This window comes from Lethenteron reissneri, chromosome 11 (assembly GCF_015708825.2).
Source record: "Lethenteron reissneri isolate LAM-NWPU_2019-01 chromosome 11, ASM1570882v1, whole genome shotgun sequence".
NCBI lineage: Eukaryota > Metazoa > Chordata > Hyperoartia > Petromyzontiformes > Petromyzontidae > Lethenteron > Lethenteron reissneri.
Window position 1 is genome coordinate 4,007,020 of NC_083789.1, and position 20,024 is coordinate 4,027,043.

The window sequence follows — 20,024 nt, forward strand, 5'->3', positions numbered from 1 at the left end:
AACTGGGGCCTGGAGGAGGTAAGCACCAATTCTCAGGGTGGCAAGATGTTAACTACTTCGCCTGGTATGAAAAGGGCCCTGGCTTCGATCCCGACTGCTGTATATTTCAAGTTTGCGTAATCGCCCCAAGTTCGCGTGGATTTTTCCCCGTGTCCTCCAGCATTAAAGAGTATTTGGCTGCGATTAATTTCCACGTGATAAGCCACTTCTCGTTGGGCTATCATTTGTGGCGAGGTCACTTCTGAAAAAGAGCTATACAGCTCAGTGGGCTTTATCTGAAAAAATAAAAAGTTTAGTTTTTATGTAAAGCGGGTGGCCTCAATAGGCGATAAAGGGCTTAAAAGCCTGCCGTGTTTAACAAGCCGGTGGTCTCAAAAGCGACACGCATGCATGCCACGCCATTAACATATGCTGGACATGGTACGGCATATGAATGGGAGAAACCAGGCAAGAGTTTTAAGGGTTCCGAAATCAATGGACAAGCCGTGCGCCATTACGAAGGACTAAAGGGAAGCCCTCATAGGATCGATTGCCTCTAATCGACACGGCGATGGCGATGTTTATCTTTCCCCCACAATCCTTCGGGGGCAGAGGACCCAGAAATTCTCTTTCCTGACGTTCAGTGTAGAGCCGTGGAGGAGAGCAATGTTTATTTTCTATCCCCAAAAGGTCAAGGTGACTGATGTTTTCAGGTTGTCCTGCATGTTAATATCACAAACATGTTGAAATCTACAGTACTGTACATCGCCATGCCAACAGCAGTTAACACTAACTACTCTCACCGAGAGAACGTGAGCTGCTCAATTGCATTTCTGATGGTTCCAGAACGTGCACAGAAACGTCGGACGTCAAAACGAACGTGCAGTACAACCCGAAAGCACACCAGGGCACTAAAATATATGTAGAGTATACCAACATTTTCCAGAAATAATTTGATAACCAACTGAAGGAAAATTGCTTACTCTCCGTGAAAGTTTATTTAATCAAGAATGTAAACTTTACACAAGTCTTCCTCTTTACAGGGTAGCTCAGTTTATATGCACACATTTTTTTTACAGTGTAGTCTACATCCCAATTAGACCGAGGGTAATGTTTTCACTCTCACACAGCTGTAAATATTGATTTCCTGAAGTGCATTAGGGCTTTGACTCCCATTGATACCAGTCAGATGGGAAATACAATTTACCCAGATGTCAATGTGAAATTTGAGTGCATGGATGTCACAATTAGTGTAAAGTATTTATGATTCAATAAACCTATTGCATGCTGCATAGTGAAAAAAAAACATGGCGTTATGAATGATTTGTATAGTCCTAAATGTAAAATACTGAACCCAGATTAGGTATATATAGAAAAAAATTCCGCTAATTTAGTTTATACAAAAAGGTGGAGCAGTGGCACAGTGGTTAGCACACTGCACGACAAACCCAGATAAAAATGATCAGCGAGTGATATATTCACGAGACATCAAACCTAGTACTGACCAGCGTGGTGAAGAATATTTATAGAACCACCATTACGAACATTTGGGGAGGACTTCATCCGTCAGTTAATTTTTGTTCCCGTGTAATATTAACCATAACATAAAAAACACACGTGTCATCAGTCAGCCCACATGTTTAGCAAACGATGCCCACATGGCTGCACCCATCAGTTGATTACATTTGTAGGGTATTGTACATGGCAAGGGTTATAGTGGGGTCAGTGGAGATAGGTTCAAACAGGTGCAGGGTACTGTACGAGGGAAGGTTCGAGAAGGGAAGTAGAAGACGGTAGAGTCTGCTGGAAGAATCTACCGGGGGAAAGTGCTGGAAATTACCGGGGCGTGGCCGAGCGGGTATATTAGGGGGAGTGAGGCCCGCTGGCTCGGGGACTGAAGGACGACTGCAGGTGGACAACATCGGGGCCGACTGTTGGAATCGACATTGTGGAAACCATCGGGCCAACTGTTCAAGATCTATATGGTGGAAATCATCCAGAAAGACTTTCCCAGATCTACATGGTGGAAACCATCAAGGACTGTTCGAGATTAAATTAGTGGAAACCACCGGGGCTGCAGATAGTCATAGCCTTGTGAACGTGTTAGTCGTACTCTCGCCTTGTAAATGGGTTACTGTTAAATAAATCGTCTATAAAATGGAACCTGCAAAGGAGTTTCTTTACATATTGAAGTAATTTTATTCTGCAAACAAAAACACTTGATATAAAGCAGATTTTGACTGTTCATAAAATGAGGACACACGAAATTACATAAACTATGCATAATTATTATAATGCCATTGATAAATCAACCAGGAAACGTTCACATCGTAGAAACACTCAACATAACTGCATTTAAAAAGCAGCCCTGTGTTAGAACTGACGCCATCAGAAAGTTGAGAGGTCAAATATCTCCAAGGTTGAGTAGATGAATTCTACTTTGTAGGATGCCAAGAGTTGTCTTATGGATAAACTAGTCCATACCCACAACACAAGAGTTCCACTTTGAGCTGGGCAACGGCTTTAGAATCAGTTATCTGGGGTGAACTACTGGTCAAAAGTAACCATCCCAACACTGCTCAACTGACCTTGTCCTTGTAAATAAATCAACAGTTGTGTCAGCCTTAGGGAATCCTGCTAACTGGTCATTTTCATTTTTAACATTATAGCAGACTGCACTCTGAAGCCAACCACTCGAGTTCAATTCCCAGCCATGGCCAACATCAGTGACAAGTCATATCTCAACTGGTCCCAGTCTAGGAATCTCACCATTGCCATCCCGCACGGATCAGCATGGTGAAATATGGTCCATATAGCCACCACGACCTGCACGGTATCAGGGAGGCCTTCAACCAGCAGTAGATTTACATCAGACTATGAATTACTGTTCATTATTACCAAAATAACAATTGTTATCCAAAGCTTTTGCATCTAGAGCCCTGCTTGCCTCTGTAAATGCCACTGTGTTCGAACAAAACAACATCACAGATTGGTGTAAATGTTCTCCTTGAGGTTTTTCTTCTGAAAGACGGCCGTTGCCGACTTCATGATGTCGTTAGTTTGCAGCATGGCCATGTTCCAGGCAGCCTGCACTCATCAGACAAAGATATCCTGAGGCTTTCCTGGATACAATTCCATTAATTATTATCACGAAACATTGCACGCACTCACCATGTATTCCAAAGACTCGGGGACAGAGTGGTCACGTGCGTACAGCAGGTTGACCTTGCTGCCCTGCACGGCCACAGGACTCTTGCTGGCGATGTCCTCGGCCAACTGCAGGGCCCCCTTCCATCATGCTGGCCTTGTTGTCATAGACGCGGCTGTGGAGGACAGAGACACACACGTGCAACGGAGGGAAGATTTTCTCCCATGTCAATGCATCTGACACTGTGCAAGGGCTGCTGAAATAAATGAAGGCATCTTCAATTCCAGCTGTGCGGTGTGTCGTTCCGGCTGGGTTTGTTGAAATGATTCTACATCCGTGCGACAACATCTTCAGTTTTGTAGCATTAAGAATAGCAAACTAAGGATATACTACTGCGTAGGTTTTCATGGTTGTGCTGCGTAGCTCTCCAATGTGTATTCGGGTTGTACCGTGTGTTGTTTGGCATGATGTCTGTTTTAAACCAAGTGATCACTGCCCCCTACTGCGAAAACTTTACAGGACCATCATGAACGAGTCGGAAAACTCGGCGAGGCTTTCCTGGGTAAACAAGAATAATAAATACATAACAATGTGCTGGCAGCTTCTTCAGTACGAGGACATCATGCCAAACAACATACAGTACAACCAGAATAAAACATCAGAGAGCTAAACTAATGCTATAGTTAGTATTTTATGGCACTTGGTGTTATGCGATACACACACACGTTTTATAACACCAAGTAAAATCCCCCCCCTGCTCAAATGTGCAAGGGAGTGGCACTCATCCCCATTAGTAGGACAAGCCATAACCTCTCACTTGCAAATGGTGGAAATTGCACATTCCCTTGGTGGTGGTATGTATATCCGTTGAAAATTCACGATTTACGAAATAGAAAGTGGTGTTCATTTTGTCAATCACTGAGAGACAATGATACCCGTGCACCGCATTTCAACTTGTGAATGCGAGTGCAGCGGTAATCAGTTTTAACCCATTGGTTCGATAAAAAAACAAAACAATGTTGTGTTCACACAAACGTTTAACAGACCTGCACTCTGGAAGTTCTACTCACCTGACCAAGCCGCTGCTCTTTGCTTCATCAGAAAACATCTTGCGTGCTGTGAACACCATCTCACAGACCAGGCTAATAAGGAATGCAAACCAAGTGTTAGAGGTTGAGGACAGCGGCTGAGAATGCAGACTGGTGTGTGGATGGTGCCATCGTTATTGTCCCAGTGTCACACAAAACACTGATGTTGGAAGCTCCTAATTATTCCAATGAAATACTAATAACTCCAGTGTCTGATTAAAGAGCATACGAGTTTCTCCATACTCATGAACAAGGGCTGCACGTAGTTATCTGGCAGCTCTGAGCCAAACATGCAAATTCCACATTCCGATGGCAGGGGCCAGTTTTAAACAAAAAATGCCCACTGTTGACTTCCCGCAAAGTTGCGTTTGTTTTATTGACCCGATGAGATGATAGAGTGGCATCTATTGCGGGAGTGGAGAACCTCTAGCTCACGAGCCGGGAACTTAATTTCATACAGATGCAGACACACGAGGCTTACCACTTAATATTGAGCATTGACAGGTACATTTAAGAGGATCAATTAACATACTAAACAGAGTATTTTAGAATAATAAAAAAGTCACTGCAGGAATACGATTGTTTACCTGCGACTGCCAATAGCATGTGGCAGGCGTTGCAAGGTTCCAACATCTGCTGCTTGGCCAATGTCCACCTCCTAATAGCACACACACTGGAGTCAGTAATAGGACATTGGAGAGATTAGCATTAATCTGTGAATACACGTTGGTGTGGTTCCTCGCTCAAACAATAGAGAAGCTGCCCTTACCTCCACTGGTGGCTCTGAGCTAGTGATAGATATTCCACATTCCCACGGCAGGGGCCAATCTTTCCGTAGAATGACCACTGTGGATTATCCACAAAGTGATACTCAACTCTATAGGACTGCATAGGCTTAAATTTCCACCAGTGATTTATGGCTGTCGAGAGAAGAGGACCTTTAAATTTCGATTTAAAGCTTTCGTGACTGCAGGGATTCATCTTCTTGGTGATTTCGGTAAAGTCACAGAGAAGGGAAATAATAAAATAATAAAACATAATAAAATAATTCTCACGACGTTTCGGCCACAACGCAAGCAGCCGTCCTCAGGTGAAGAACAGGTCTGTCAGAAAGACCTCAGGTGAAGAACAGGTCTGTCGGAAAGACAGACCTGTTCTTGACCTGAGGACGGCTGCTTGCGTTGTGGCCAAAACGTCGTGAAAATTATTTTATTATGTTTTATCTTTATTATTTTATTATTTCCCTTCTACGTGACTTTACCGAAAGAACCAAGAAGAAGAGGACCTTTCTTGCTTATTTAAGCGGGGAAATACGTTGACTTAGCTCACTATTGCGCATCTACCTCTTGACAGCAAAGTTGACCCATGATAAAAGTTTTGAACTTGCCGTGGTACAATGGATAGCAACACTCCTGACTTGCGATTAGGAGGTCGCCAGTTCAATTTCCTGGCGCGGCAGTGGAACCAAATGGGGAAGGATTCTTAAACCTCCCCCCCGCCCACCGACGTTTGTCAAACCAGCAGTAGAAATGGGTACTTCACAGTTATCTGACAGGCAGGTCGCGTGAGAGGAGGTAGAGTGTGGGTAACTACCACCTCTTCCAAGACATCTGGCCATCGTGGACGAGTTGGTTAAATACCCTCTCGCGCTCCCTCTAGTGGAGGACCTTCCGCCAGCAGCATGTATCTATCCATAATAGATTTTTTTTTGTGTTAGATCGCGTAAATGTGGCGTTAAACCCGCCACCAACCGACACAGCCAATAAGTAAGGTTTGTCACGTAAACACCGATTGTAAATGTTGTGGATTTGCTCTCCAACACACCGGCGTGCTGTACTAGTAATGAATTGGCATGTTCTGTTTATGTGACAAACCATACTAATTGGCTGTGTAAGGTGGTGGTGTGTTTAACGACACATTAATATTTACACGATCTAAACCAAAACACCTATATTATGGATGATATTGGTCACGAAAGCCTACATGTGTAACAGTATTTATGTTTAACTTCTTTCGCACCGTACGTAGCCAACCGCGCTAATCGGACTGTTGTTAACAAAAAAATCCCATTTAAAAATAAAACTTCACTTGTTCTAAGACTCTTTTTTTTTTATATGGTCGTTTGGTACCTGAATGTAGAGGGCGGTCCAGATGTATTGTGTCCCCCTCCCACAATTAATTGACCCCTAACATGTTTTTTTACTTACCATGTTAATTTCTGTTTTAAATAAACCTTATTTTACAAAAAATATTACGTTTGACAGATTTAAATGGGGGTCACAAGGCGTCTCGACCCACCCTTTACAATAGACATTGTAACAGATAAAGAAAATTAACTTAAGAGCGTTATAGATGACAATACTTTGCATTGATATAATGTACCCTTGAATTTCATACTGATATTTCACTATTTTTAGCATGCATGTTGTGAGCTTCCGCTATGAAAGCTGCTCTAACATATACAGTACACCACCATATAGCAATATACTCTTCACATACCCGCCTGGACCTCGTTCAGTGGTGAGTTGGATATGTGACACTGGACTGTACTGCGTTGTACAGTCTGGTGTTCTATGTAAATAAAAACTCTCATACGATTCTACCTTTGCTTGGAACCAGGCATCCTTTGTGCACACACGGATGTCACATGCTGAAATCATGTCCAAACCTGAAACAACAACATAGCTTTTGCTTTTATAAAAACAAAAAATAGCAATATTTATCAATTCACATACTGTTTTACGCTTTATTTAAACAAATTGTCAGATGGTGGTATCGTTTGAGTGCCCAACTCACAATAGGAACTTGAAGAATGAATATCCATTCGGGAGGTTCACTCGGCCTATCATCCTTCCGTGGTCGATAAAATATGTACCGCTTTGTGTAAACTCGACAGAGGGTGTGATGTAATGGGAATGTAAAATATTGGATCCACCAATGCTTCAGGTCCACCAGTTTGGTATGAGTACTGCTCATTGTGCATTTAATTATGGATATGCCATTAACTACTTTTGTAAAGGAAACGTTTCGACGGTTTTCACAAAAACAACTCATTCAATGATTCCCATTTTTATTTTTTACTGACGTTAGTCATAGCCAGGAATCGAACTCATATTTCTGCGTTCGTAAGATAATGCGTGAACCACTGCACCACCGCTCCACTTTAGTGCACAGAATATGTTTAAGAGCACCACCTCCAGGCCAGTAAAGTGAAGAACAAGACTCTGCTGAGATGCATTTCTAACGAGCTACAGGAAGTTAATTCTGACTTTAACGTTAAAATCATCACTGTGAATATGCAACTAAAATTAAGAATACAACTGCCTGTCAAACTCATGCATTTTAAATTGAACGCCTGGATACGACCGACGACATTTAGCCGGGCGGTGCCTGTGTACAGCACTGTGAAGGCGAGGGCTGGTGGATCACACAAATGTCGTGAAGCTCTCTTTCTGTCGGCTATGAGGTGTCATACCCTGATATTGGAGTTTTTCTTTCAAGTTTCATTTATTAGGTATAGCCCTGTGAGCCATGCGGCTCTTGAGTCGGGTGCAACCGCAACAAACAAAATATGAACAGAGAACATCCCAAAGCGACGATGCGCAACAGAAACATCCTGGATAAACCAGCAAATCTTCCAGAAAAAACCCACCGTATTACAACGCTGTGTGCAAAAATCCCAGTGTGATGCAAGTCAAACAATAACAACCATAAGACAATTTAGATTAAAGTTAACAGGCCAACTCCGCACTTCCGCAAGAAACATGGCTTAACCATATGTTTTCGAGATCACCAAAATAAAGCTATAAAAACAATGTAACAACAGTAATCATAAGAACTGTTATTGAAATTTAACAATAAACGATATACATAACATGTACAACCAAACTTGCAGCCATAGCTGGCAGCATGACACTCCCAGTGTATGATGTGCAAGTAAGTCAGTGGTAGTGTGAGTGAGTGTATGACGTGCGAGTCAGCGTATGATGAGAAAGCGGTACAGTAATTGTGGTCTAATCTCCATCTGTTCCACCTGTATGGAAAAGAGTGTTTCCCCTTTCACACGCATTGATTTTCTCCCCATGCTCCAGTTTATCCTCCGCATGTGTAAAAACTCCTTAATTGGCTGAAAACATCGAAAGAAAAAAAACAATGCAGACAGGCCTCTTCTGAAAAAGAGTCATTGGATTCAAAATGTCTTCCCTGGGTAAACAAGTCACTCTTTATTGTGTTTTTACCTTCGCCAATACAAGCGCTGTGGACGGCTGCTATGACTGGCTTGGAACACTGGAAGAGAAACAAAAGCAGTTCAAGTGTCTCTCTGCCAAGAAGCAGCAGGAGGCAGTTTGAAATCTCTTCACATCCCACAGCCTGTTAAGAATAAGTATAACCCGTAAAAACAAAGTTTTTCACTCTAAATCCTTTATATGCGTGGCGGCTAGAGTCCTCTCGTCCTCTGGCTTGAGATGGCTGCCACCTATGGGTCAGATGATTGTCTGCAGTATTAAACAATTGGTAATTAAATATTTAATTTGTTTTCCCTAAAGTGTAAAATTTTGGATTTTTTTTTCACGAACATTAATTGTCTCGCACAACGAGTCTGTGTGCAAAATGTCAGCTCGATTGGATCACGGGAAGTGGGTTAAAAAACGACCGAAAGGTTTTCACGGTCGTAAGCAAGCACGCAAGCAAGCAAGCGAACTTAATATAAAGGATTGAAAAATAAGCGAGCTCTCCCTGTCTCCTTTACCCCTTCACTTGAGTTCTTCTTCCCTTATCTTACCTCTCTGCCAGAGGTCGCAATCGGGTACCTGATACCCGTACCCTACCCGATACCCAGCTACCCGTACCCGTCCGGGTACGGGTACCCGTTTACGACCCTGGTGCGGCCAGGTACGGGTAGGCCGTGAGTTACTGGTGAGTAACCGTTTGTCACTCATTTCCCAACGTCTTGTCTCTTCTCACAATTCAAGTTTCTAGAATCAACCCACCCGCGCCTGCAACATGGCTTCATTCCAGAGGTCGCAATCGGGTACCCGATACCCGTACCCGGCTACCCGTACCCGGCCGGGTATTGAGTACGGGTACCCTACCCGGCCGGGTACGAGTACGGGTACCCGTTTGCGACCCTGGTGCGGCCGGGTACGGGTAAGGAATCAAAACCAGTTTGCGACCTCTGCCCTCCGCCCCCTCTTAAAAAAAGTGCATGCACCCGCTCGCGGTCTCCACCTAGGTGGGGCAGTGGGCCCAATTTGTCCCGCAAATATGCCCGACTGTGAGGGCGGGCACAAGCCGGCATGAGTAGGTGAAACGTTGAGTTTTATAAGGGCACCACGGGGTGACCAGGTCCTCCCCACCCAGCGCCACCCCTCCCACCCCCCACCCAGCCCCTCCCCACCCAGCCCCTCCCCACACCCGCCCCACCCAGCCCCTACCCACCCTCCCCTCCCCACCCAGCCCCACCCTCCACACCCAGCCCCTCCCCACCCTCCCCTCCCCACCCAGCCCCTCCCTGCACGACGGACGGACACAATAATGCCCTGTGGGCTGGTGTAACCAGGAGGTTCCTACCAGTATAACGAAGAGTATTATCGCTTCTCCTGATTTCATTTACGTGTTTAGGGTTCTGCTTTGGGCTGTATTAGAATGTGACAATTAATATAGCGACAAACCACAAATTGCATGGAAACTGCAGACCACAGCGCAAGTTGCTTAGTTTGTCCATGAGTGGGACCCACCTTCTCAATGACGTTGAAGGCCTCCTGGTACAACTTGATGACCTGCTTCAGGTTCCAAGCAACTCGAGCTGCATCATCTCCCTCCGGCGTTACCAGGTCGCCCGTTATGTCCACAAGGTCGATGCCTAATAGACAAATTTACGTGCTCAATATCCAATGTAAATGTCCTATTAAGACAAATGGTGATTGCGGAGCAACAGACCATTCTATCTGGCCCGTTTTAAACTACTTACCTTGCACGTTCAATTAAGTGTTCTCTTAGAATCAGTTGTAGGCTCACGTGTGAGCCAATGCATGGCAGCATCATATACCCCGAGCCTTATTCTGGTAGGAATCCACTGGTTCCACCAGCCCACAGGGGATTATTGTGTCCGTCCGTCGTGCAGGGAGGGACTGGGTGGGGCTAGGTGGAGAGGGGAGGGTGGGGAGGGGCTGGGTGGAGAGGGGCTGGGTGGGGAGGATGGGGCTGGGTGGAGAGGGGAGGAGGAGAGGGGCTGGGTGGGGAGGGGTGGGGCTGGGGAGGGAGGGGCTGGTCACCCCGTGGTGCCCTTATAAAACTCAACGTTTAACCTACTCACGCCGGCTTGTGCCCGCCATCAGTCGGGCATATTTGCGGAATACACCACGCCGCCGTTGACCCTGGCCATTGACCGAGCAACCCAACGTTCCTACCAGCTCCCTCCGCAGGAATGTGTTTAAAAAAAAAAGTGTCACTTTATGGAACATTTTCGGAAAGAAATACTTTTAAGATATTGTGCGCTTGATTAAATCACCCAGAACAGACCTAATATTGTCAGATTTTGGAAGTTACGCTCGATTGAACCTGGATAGCACAGGTGATATAGGTTGCGGAGCTACATTGCGGGCAGCACAGATTGGTACAGCAAAATCCATTGTCATGTACTTCTATGCCACCGCATCTGTGCACCCCCACCTTTACAAACCCGCAATGACGAGTGTTGTGAAGTAAGATCAAACAAGCCCCCTGCCCCGCATGGATTGGGGAGACCCTTATACAGCAGGGCATTGACAAAGGTCTGTACATGTGCATATTATAATATTTACGCATTAAAATTTCTGTCCCCCATTCAACATTTAAATAAAGAACTAAAAGTTGTACAATGATGAAGCGTACATGGTCACCTTCCTCTGTACATAACCGAGGTGGCAGGATGAAATCAAAGGCGCTGCCAAATCTAGTTAGAAATAATGTGAAGCACCATTGCGTAGGTTTTTGCGGAGTTGTGTTCTCCGGTTGTGTGCACAGCTCTCCGATGTATTGTTCGGGTCACCTGCACTGAACACCTTCCCAGATCCAGACACGACCACCGCACGGCACTCTTTATCGTCTGCGATGTGATTGAAGCATTCCACCATTTCCCTGTCAGTCACGTCAGTATCAGGTCAGATCGGATACAGTAAAATCAAGCATGCACGCAGAGCACAGACAGAGCATATGAAGGTAAACATCTATATCATGGTTGGGTTATTGGGTCACATCAGCCAGGCGTCGCCTTGAGTTGCAACTTCTGGTTGTGAGTTCAACTCAGTTCATTATCCATATGGGGGTCTATACGTAAAAGTTTAAGTCAACAGTGGGTGGTCTTTGTAGAGTGGACGCTAGACATAGGGAACATGTAATTTACACCACAGGCTGAGGGCTGCCAGAGGAATGAAATCACTGCCAAAAATGTATTTGAATGTGGAGACACTAAGATCTATTTTAATAAAATAACGTTTGCTCAGGATTAGAGACAAAAATGTAATGGTATGCAAAAAGGAGCCTGAACTTTAAAACTGGGAAAGAGTTGTTAGTCACGAGTTGGTATTACAGATAACAGGGACAGCAGAGGGTAAGGAGTATCCCCTCCCATCAAGCTGAGCTTGACTGTAGGTGTCAAGAGTACATCTTGGTTGTGGAATCGCAGGGCACACATTTTTTGAAATCAGAGTTATCAAGCAGAGGCCCAAAACACAAATCATCCTGCAACAATCAGCAAGATCACATAGCAGTTAATGTTTCCTGAATAGAGCAAGGTTATAAGAACGTGGGTAAATTTCGATTTAAAGCTTTCGTGACTGCAGGGATTCATCTTCTTGGTTCTTTCGGTAAAGTCACGTAGAAGGGAAGTAATAAAATAATAAAAAAACATAAAAAAATATTTTTATTTTATATTATTATATTGTTTTCTTTTTATTATTTTATTACTTCCCTTCTATGTGACTTTACCGAAAGAACCAAGAAGAAGAACGTGGGTAATGAGACAATGGGAAGGTATTCTCAAGTCTAGCTGTGCAAAATAAGAGGCAGAAAGAAGAGTGTGGATGAGCCGAAGCAGTCAGTCTGGCAGACCGAGTCCTCAACGTTGGTGGAGGAAGGTATGGATGTTAAACTTCTTTTGCACCATAGGTAGCCAACCGTGCTAATGGGAGGTACGGGAATCAGTAGAGTGAAAGTTATGATGACAAAGGCAGTCTTGGGAAATGGAATTTAAGACTTCAAAAATATATATATATTGACAAATATGGCTTGTCTCATCATTTTACTTCCAGAATGGCTGGTTCAAGGCGTTGCGCTTTTCTGGTCGGTTGATCTCCACATGAACCACGTGATCCTTGGGCTTGGTAACCAACAGCGTCTCGTAGGTGGGCCCTGTGCTCATCGCGATACGCCCGGACAACAGATGCCGCCCCAACAAGGCGATCGTCCCACGCAGCCCTGTGCCCACACACACGCACGAGTACACAGGTGAGGCAGATACCATTTATTAAAGTAGGGTGAGGGTGCAGCCATGCAATTCCTTGCTCATACCACTGCTGGTGGAAATGTCGCCACTGGAAGGCAGTCGAGAAAGAGCACCGCTAAAGGGTGTTTGGACCACCCTTCCATGCTACCAGTTAAATAACAAGTTTTTAATTTCAGTTCATAACTTTTAGCACTAACCCCCGCACCTCCAATTAGCACGGTCGGCTACGTACGGTGCGAAAGAATTCCAACATACATACATAACTGCATTCGGTTTGCCGAACATATATTCTGAATTGTCTAACAATGAACGTAATACTGTGGTCCAGCCACGTGTGCGTCTTGGTGTCTGTTCAAACGTACCACGTGCTCACCGAAGAGCCCAGCCAGCGGTGTCATATGATGACGGCTCCTGACCAATCATATTTCAACACGTCATGCAGCTTCAACGTTCGCCGGTGTCGATCAGTTACATTGCGAATAAAAATGCAACTGGATTTCATCATCCATTCCGAGACTTTTGGAATCGATAATAAATTAGCCCTAGTTTAACCCCAGCCTAGGAGAACTGTGGGGAGAGATCACCTGTTGAGGTTGACCGCGCAAGACGCGGTTAGATTTCCACGTGTCACGTCCCGCTGGTGTCATGCTGCCAGCTATGGCTGCAATTTTGGTCTTACGTGTTATGTATATCGTTTATTGTTAAATTTGAATCACACTTCCTATGATTACTGTTGTTACATTGTTGTTAAAGCGTTATTTTGGCGGTTCGAAAACATATGGTTAATCTAAATTGTCTTATGGATTTTATTGTTGATTTGCACCACATTGGGATTTTTGCACACGGCGTTTTAATGCTTTTTTTATATTTGCCGGTTTATTCCAGGATTTTTCTGTTACGTGTCATCGCTTTAAGATGTTCTGTGTTCATATTTTGTTTGTTGCGGTTGCACCCGACTTAAGAGCCGCATGGCTTACAGGGCTATACCAAATAAATGAAACTTGAACTTGGTTTCATCTCTCCAGGTCTCATTTTTGGCAGGCTCTATCAATGTACTCATGTTGGGTTGAGATTAACTGAAGAATGCATCGATCCATCGATATTAATTCTTAAATTCACAATACATGAATCAAACACATGTGTCGGAATCAATGTTGTTAGATTAAAATAGGTTGTACACAATAGGTCCGTGTCACTCCTGCAACCAATAGAGGTGCTAATCACTGCTAATTAAAAAATCAAAAATTGGGACGACTCATGGACCATTTGCTCGGTGTGTGGGTGGTGATGGGTGGAAATTGTTCCATTACTAGAAATGAATCTACAATGTTCCTTTTTGGGTGTACAGTGCTCCAACAACATCACTATCTGACCCGATGGTGGAATGTATGGTTAGGCTGATAACGATACGAGGGCTTGAACTGAAAAGCTCTAAAATGCAAACGGCGGGCCGACAGAATGATCGATCTTCTTCTAACTTGACATGAGGCGGTGAGGAAAGCCCCTTCGTGTCAAAAAGTGGACAACTGCCATTCCGTAAAAAAAAAGTCCAGTCAACTCCACTATTCCTCATGGGCAATTCAATTCACTTTGACGGCATGATGAAAAAAACGTAGTTTTGCGAACTAAATATACTGTGTCTATATATATTTATAAAACATTATAGAGCTACAATTATAACGCAATGTTAATAGGGTATTTTAGTAGTGCAGAACACTTAGCAAGGCTTTTCTGGGTAAATAACAGGCATTGTTAGAAAACCAAAAACATTGGCTTTCAACACCAATTTTTGTCCCAATGACACGTCATGAGATTAATCAGTTTAAAATAATGCATTTTAAGCAGTGGGTTAACATCGGGGCCTCTGTATGTACTGGGTAAAACAGCGGCATGAGGTCGCTCTTCACTATTCATATCGCAGTGTAGACAAATTGACTCCTCTGCACTTCGTAACCCGTCAACACAGACGCTTTACCCCGTATTCTTGTACAGGTAAATTGAGTTTCTAGGTCCATACGGCGTGCAGCCGTTTCAATAGGGGCAACGTTCTTTGTCTATTTGTTTGTGTTTCTCCCTTGTGATGGGACTTTCTCGGATGAACGTTGAGATTTATAAGAGGCACGGGATGACCAATAAGGTCTGAATTGGTCTGTAATAAGACAGGCGCTGATAAGGGTTTGACAGGTATGGTTACTTGGTTTACTCTCGACAAGGATGATATATATATGTGTGCAATCGTTTAGCACCCAAATCTTGCTTAAAGCGAAGTACAACTTTAGGAGGAAGTTGTCCTATTCGTGGCAAGTCTAGTCCTGTAGTGTGTTGGACTTCCCCACTGTCAATCGAAAGTTATTAAATAATTGCCGTCATTTAAAACATTTTGGCCATCGCTCTTCATTTCTCGTTTCTTTCTCGCTTTGTGTTTGAAAATCCACGCGCTAATCACGAGATTAAAGATACACTTCACTCACCAGTCAACCTCCCAACCCCACAATTGCATTAACAAACTAAGCCCCTCCCCCCCACAACTGCATTAGGGGCCGTCCATAAATTACGTCACGCGATTTTGGCCGATTTTTGACCCCTCCCCCCCTCGTCACAAAAAGTCAGACCCCCCTCAAATGACGTCACAAAGCTTTGCCCCCCCCCCCCCCCAAAACCATATTTCCATTTTGAAAATAAAACATGCTTCAAATCACTTTAAACTAAAACTATTGTCATTGTAGTACGTATTTAATGTGGCCCTGCACTCTGATGTTGGAGAAGAAAACATTTATTAAAAAGGAGGCGTTGGAAAGCTGAAATTTAGCATAAAATTCACTTGAAAATATTCAACGTCTAACTAAAACTGCAGATGTTCAGAATATTATAATGAAATTGTCTTATAATTCTAAAATATTAAAAGTAATTCTAACTATAAAAAATACTTTAAACTTTGTAGTAGAACGAAGAAAAATAGAGAGTACACTTATAACAATCACATATTCATTCCACAGAATGAAAAGCCCTGGTAGAATCATTAGAATCAAAATGTTTAATAACAATTATTCAAAAAATTAACAAAATGTATGCTTCTACATTCTCCCATGGAAAAGAAAAATGCTCCTTCATGGAATAAATGAACGGTGACATTAGTAAATTTTAATAATCTAAATTAGTGTTGTAACAAATTCTATTTGATTAATATTATTTTAAAGTTGCGCATTTTGATGTGACGTCACATTTCTCAAACCCCCCCCCCCCTCGTCACACATCGTCACAAATGTCTGACCCCCCTCCCCCCCCTCTCGGTGCGTGATGTCATTTATGGACGGCCCCTTAACAAAATAATCCCCCCACAATTGCATAAACAAACTGAGCCCCCCCACAACTGCATAAACAGAGCCCCCCACAACTGCATAAACAAACTAACCCCCCCCCCACAACTGCATAAATAAACTAACCCCCCCACACAATTGCGTAAAAAACTGAGCCCCCCACAACTGCGTAAACTGAGCCCCCCCCACAACTGCATAAACAGAGCCCCCCACAACTGCATAAACAAACTAACCCCCTCCCCACAACTGCATAAACAAACTAACCCCCCCCCCCACAACTGCATAAACAAACTAAGTCCCCCCACAACTGCATAAACAAACTAAGTCCCCCCACAACTGCGTAAACAAACTAAGCCCCCCACAACTGCGTAAACAAACTAACCTCCCCCCCACAACTGCATAAACAAACTGAGCCCCCCACAACTGCGTAAACAAACTGAGCCCCCCACAACTGCATAAACAAACTAACCTCCCCCTCACAACTGCATAAACAAACTGAGCCCCCCACAACTGCGTAAACAAACTGAGCCCCTCCCCCACAACTGCATAAACAGAGCCCCCCACAACTGCATAAATAGAGCCCCCCACAACTGTATAATAAACAAACTAAGCCCCCCCCCACAACTGCATAAACAAACTAAGCCCCCCCCACAACTGCATAAACAAACTAAGCCCCCCCCACAACTGCGTAAACAAACTAAGCCCCCCCCCACAACTGCATAAACAAACTAACCCCCCCCCACAACTGCATAAACAAACTAAGCCCCCCCCACAACTGCATAAACAAACTAAGCCCCCCCCCACAACTGCATAAACAAACTAAGCCCCCCCCACAACTGCATAAACAAACTAAGCCCCCCCACAACTGCATAAACAAACTAAGCCCCCCCCACAACTGCATAAACAAACTAAGCCCCCCCCCACAACTGCATAAACAAACTAAGCCCCCCCCCACAACTGCGTAAACTGAGCCCCCCACCCCCACAACTGCATAAACAAACTAACCCCCCCCCCACAACTGCATAAACAAACTAACCCCCCCCCACAACTGCGTAAACTGAGCCCCCCACCCCCACAACTGCATAAACAAACTAACCCCCCCCCCACAACTGCATAAACAAACTAAGCCCCCCCCACAACTGCATAAACAAACTAAGCCCCCCCCCCCCCAACTGCATAAACAAACTAACCCCCCCCCCACAACTGCATAAACAAACTAAGCCCCCCCCACAACTGCGTAAACAAACTGAGCCCCCCACCCACAACTGCATAAACAAAGCCTCCACAACTGCGTAAAAAACTGAGCCCCCCACAACTGCGTAAACAAACTAAGCCCCCCACAACTGCAAACAGAACGTACCCCCGCCCGCACGTGCAGCAGCATGAACCTCACCGGCGAGCTGCTGCTGGTGATGAACACTTCTCATCATCATCAACACGGTCGCCATTCTGCAGTTGCGTTTCTTGGCAGAAAAAACACAACACTTTAAACACGATTGTTTTAGACGACGACGACTCCTAAAGTTCCGTATCGTAACGATAATACAATCAGGCAAACTTTACAGAACGCGGACACATTTGTGGAGGGTTTTCTCGTACAGGGCAAAGTTTTTGTTTTATTGTTCAGTAGGCGGCTTCTACCGTTCAGCTGCTGCTGCAGAGAGAGGGAGAAAAGCGAATAAATATAAAACTAAGTGAGAAAATATACAAATATAGAGGCGGTGTTTACGTTTGCAAAGCGTGGCGTTTGAAAGCAAACCAGCAAGCCAAATGAAGTGAACGAAAAGTTGTTCAATAAAGTTATTTTGATATGGTCGCACGTACCGGATTATAAGACGCACTCCCATGTGTTCAATAAAGTTATTTTCATATGGCAACACACGTACCGGATTATAAGACGCACTCCCATGTGTTCAATAAAGTTATTTTCATATGGCAACACACGTACCGGATTATAACACGCACTCCCGTGTTCAATAAAGTTATTTTAATATGGCAACACGTATCGGATTATAAGACGCACCTCCCCGCTCTCCCATGTGTTCAATAAAGTTATTTTAATATGGCAACACACGTACCGGATTATAAGACGCAACCCCATGTGTTCAATAAAGTTATTTTGATATGGTCACGCGTACCGGATTATAAGACGCACCGCCCCGCTCTCCCATGTGTTCAATAAAGTTATACGAATTATGGTCGCATTAAAAAGCACACGAAGGACAGTCTAACACGGAAGCTTTCGCGACCAATATCATCTACAATGTAGGTTTTTTTTTGTTGGGTTATAATCGCGTAAATATAAAAGTGTCGTTAAACCCGCCACCACCCGACACAGCCAATTAGTAAAGTTTGTCACGTAAACAGAGCATGCCAATTTCTTTAAATGTTGTGGATTTGCTCTCCAACACCACACCGGTTGTGCTGTACTAGTCAACGAATTGGCAAGTTCTGTGTGTACGTGACAAACCTTACGAATTGGTGGGCGTCGGGTTTAACGAAACATTAATATTTACGCGATCTAACCCCCAAAAAAACCGAAACCTACATTATACATGAAGGACAATTTGCAGTACACGCACTATATTATTGCTGGTGAAAACGCGTTTCCTGTACGTATGTCTATCTCAAACGTTATGGAACGCACGTGCAACAACAATGGCATCTTGCAATCCAGCAGAAAGTTTCAACCAAAAAAAAATAAACCTGTCGACCTACGGCGGCACTCACAAGACCAACGCCGAGATAGTTTGCTTGCAAAAAAACACATCTTCATGGACCGTACATCGCATTAAAAACGTGAAGGCTAGTTCCAAAGTCATGCTTACGAAAGATGATTCCACACGGATCGTCCGAAGTAAGGGGACCGTATTGTTCCGAAGGGCACCAACACGAACACTTATCCAGCACGAACAGTTTTGGACAAAGAGCCTCCTCTTATTCCCCGTAGCCCCATTCGCTATGCCTCCCACCTCATATCCACTCTCCTCTTCCCCACCAATTGGTATGTGTGTAGGTTTTCCCTTCCCCCAAGCCCAAATCTCCCCACATTCCATGCCAACCACCCCTTCTTCCTGTGAGTATGGCCGCTTTGTCCTTTCCGTGACCCCCACCCCAGACTCAATTCTAACGTCCCCGTACGCACTCTACACTTGCATGTGCTAATTTAGTACAAACTATACCAGGTAATGTCCCACTGAGCTGTATAGCTGTTTTTTCAGAAGCGACCTGGCCACAAATGATAGCTCAACGAAGTGGCTTATCACGTGGACATTTATAGCAGCCAAATACTGTGAAACGCGCGTTTCTGCAAACGTGGAGTTCACGTGGCCTGAATGTTGGGTTGATGCTCCAAAGATGTTGTTTTAGTTTCGATCCAACAAGCAGTTGCTGTCAGCAGAGTCCAAAGTCTGCATCAGCAAAAACAGTGCGGGGAATTGGGAGGGCAGATTGTACGTGTCAAAGCTCCCGTTCGAATCCGTTGCCTTATTAAGGAGCCCTTGAAATGACGATCCACACTAACAGCGTATGAGATCCAGACTACCACGGGTATTGCAAGGCATCTATTTTGGGAGTGCATGAACTACGTTATGCGAGCTACAAACCTGGCGCAAGCCCTTCAATTCATTATATTAGTTCACACCACTGCTGGAAAGAGGGACCTTCTTGCCCTCATTGTGGATAGACGTCATTGGAAGAGTGGAGTCCCCAATTTACCCAACCTGCCTATCTACTGTGGGTGTTATCTATTTTGACACGCTTTCATTGAACTCACTCTGTTGTTGTATCCTCAAACCTTGTAACTCAATTTTAACCCACTTCCCAGTGTGGTATCGACTGCAAACTTGGTATACTTATGTCCTCCTGATGACAATACTATATTCTATCATAAAAAAAACACATTTTAAAACATTCTTTATTATATGTTATCTTTCGGCTTGGGTCTAATTGTCCACGGTAAACTGACGTTGGCTTCGGGTCCACTTCCTGGAGTCATGGAGTTATTC

General features: G+C 44.2%; 1 protein-coding gene across 1 annotated transcript; it reads right to left on the bottom strand.

Annotated features, from left to right (window-relative positions):
* Window positions 1–961: 961 nt before the first annotated feature.
* On the bottom strand, window positions 962–19,004 carry LOC133341300 (delta(3,5)-Delta(2,4)-dienoyl-CoA isomerase, mitochondrial-like). Its single transcript, XM_061549818.1, is given in 12 exon segments — window positions 962–3,066; window positions 3,151–3,270; window positions 3,272–3,302; window positions 4,198–4,269; window positions 4,803–4,873; window positions 6,819–6,883; window positions 8,454–8,502; window positions 9,954–10,078; window positions 11,246–11,334; window positions 12,501–12,672; window positions 17,411–17,480; window positions 18,846–19,004. Coding segments are annotated over 11 exon segments (954 nt in total). The 5' UTR covers window positions 17,466–17,480; window positions 18,846–19,004; the 3' UTR covers window positions 962–2,961.
* Between the last annotated feature and the right edge of the window lie 1,020 nt (window positions 19,005–20,024).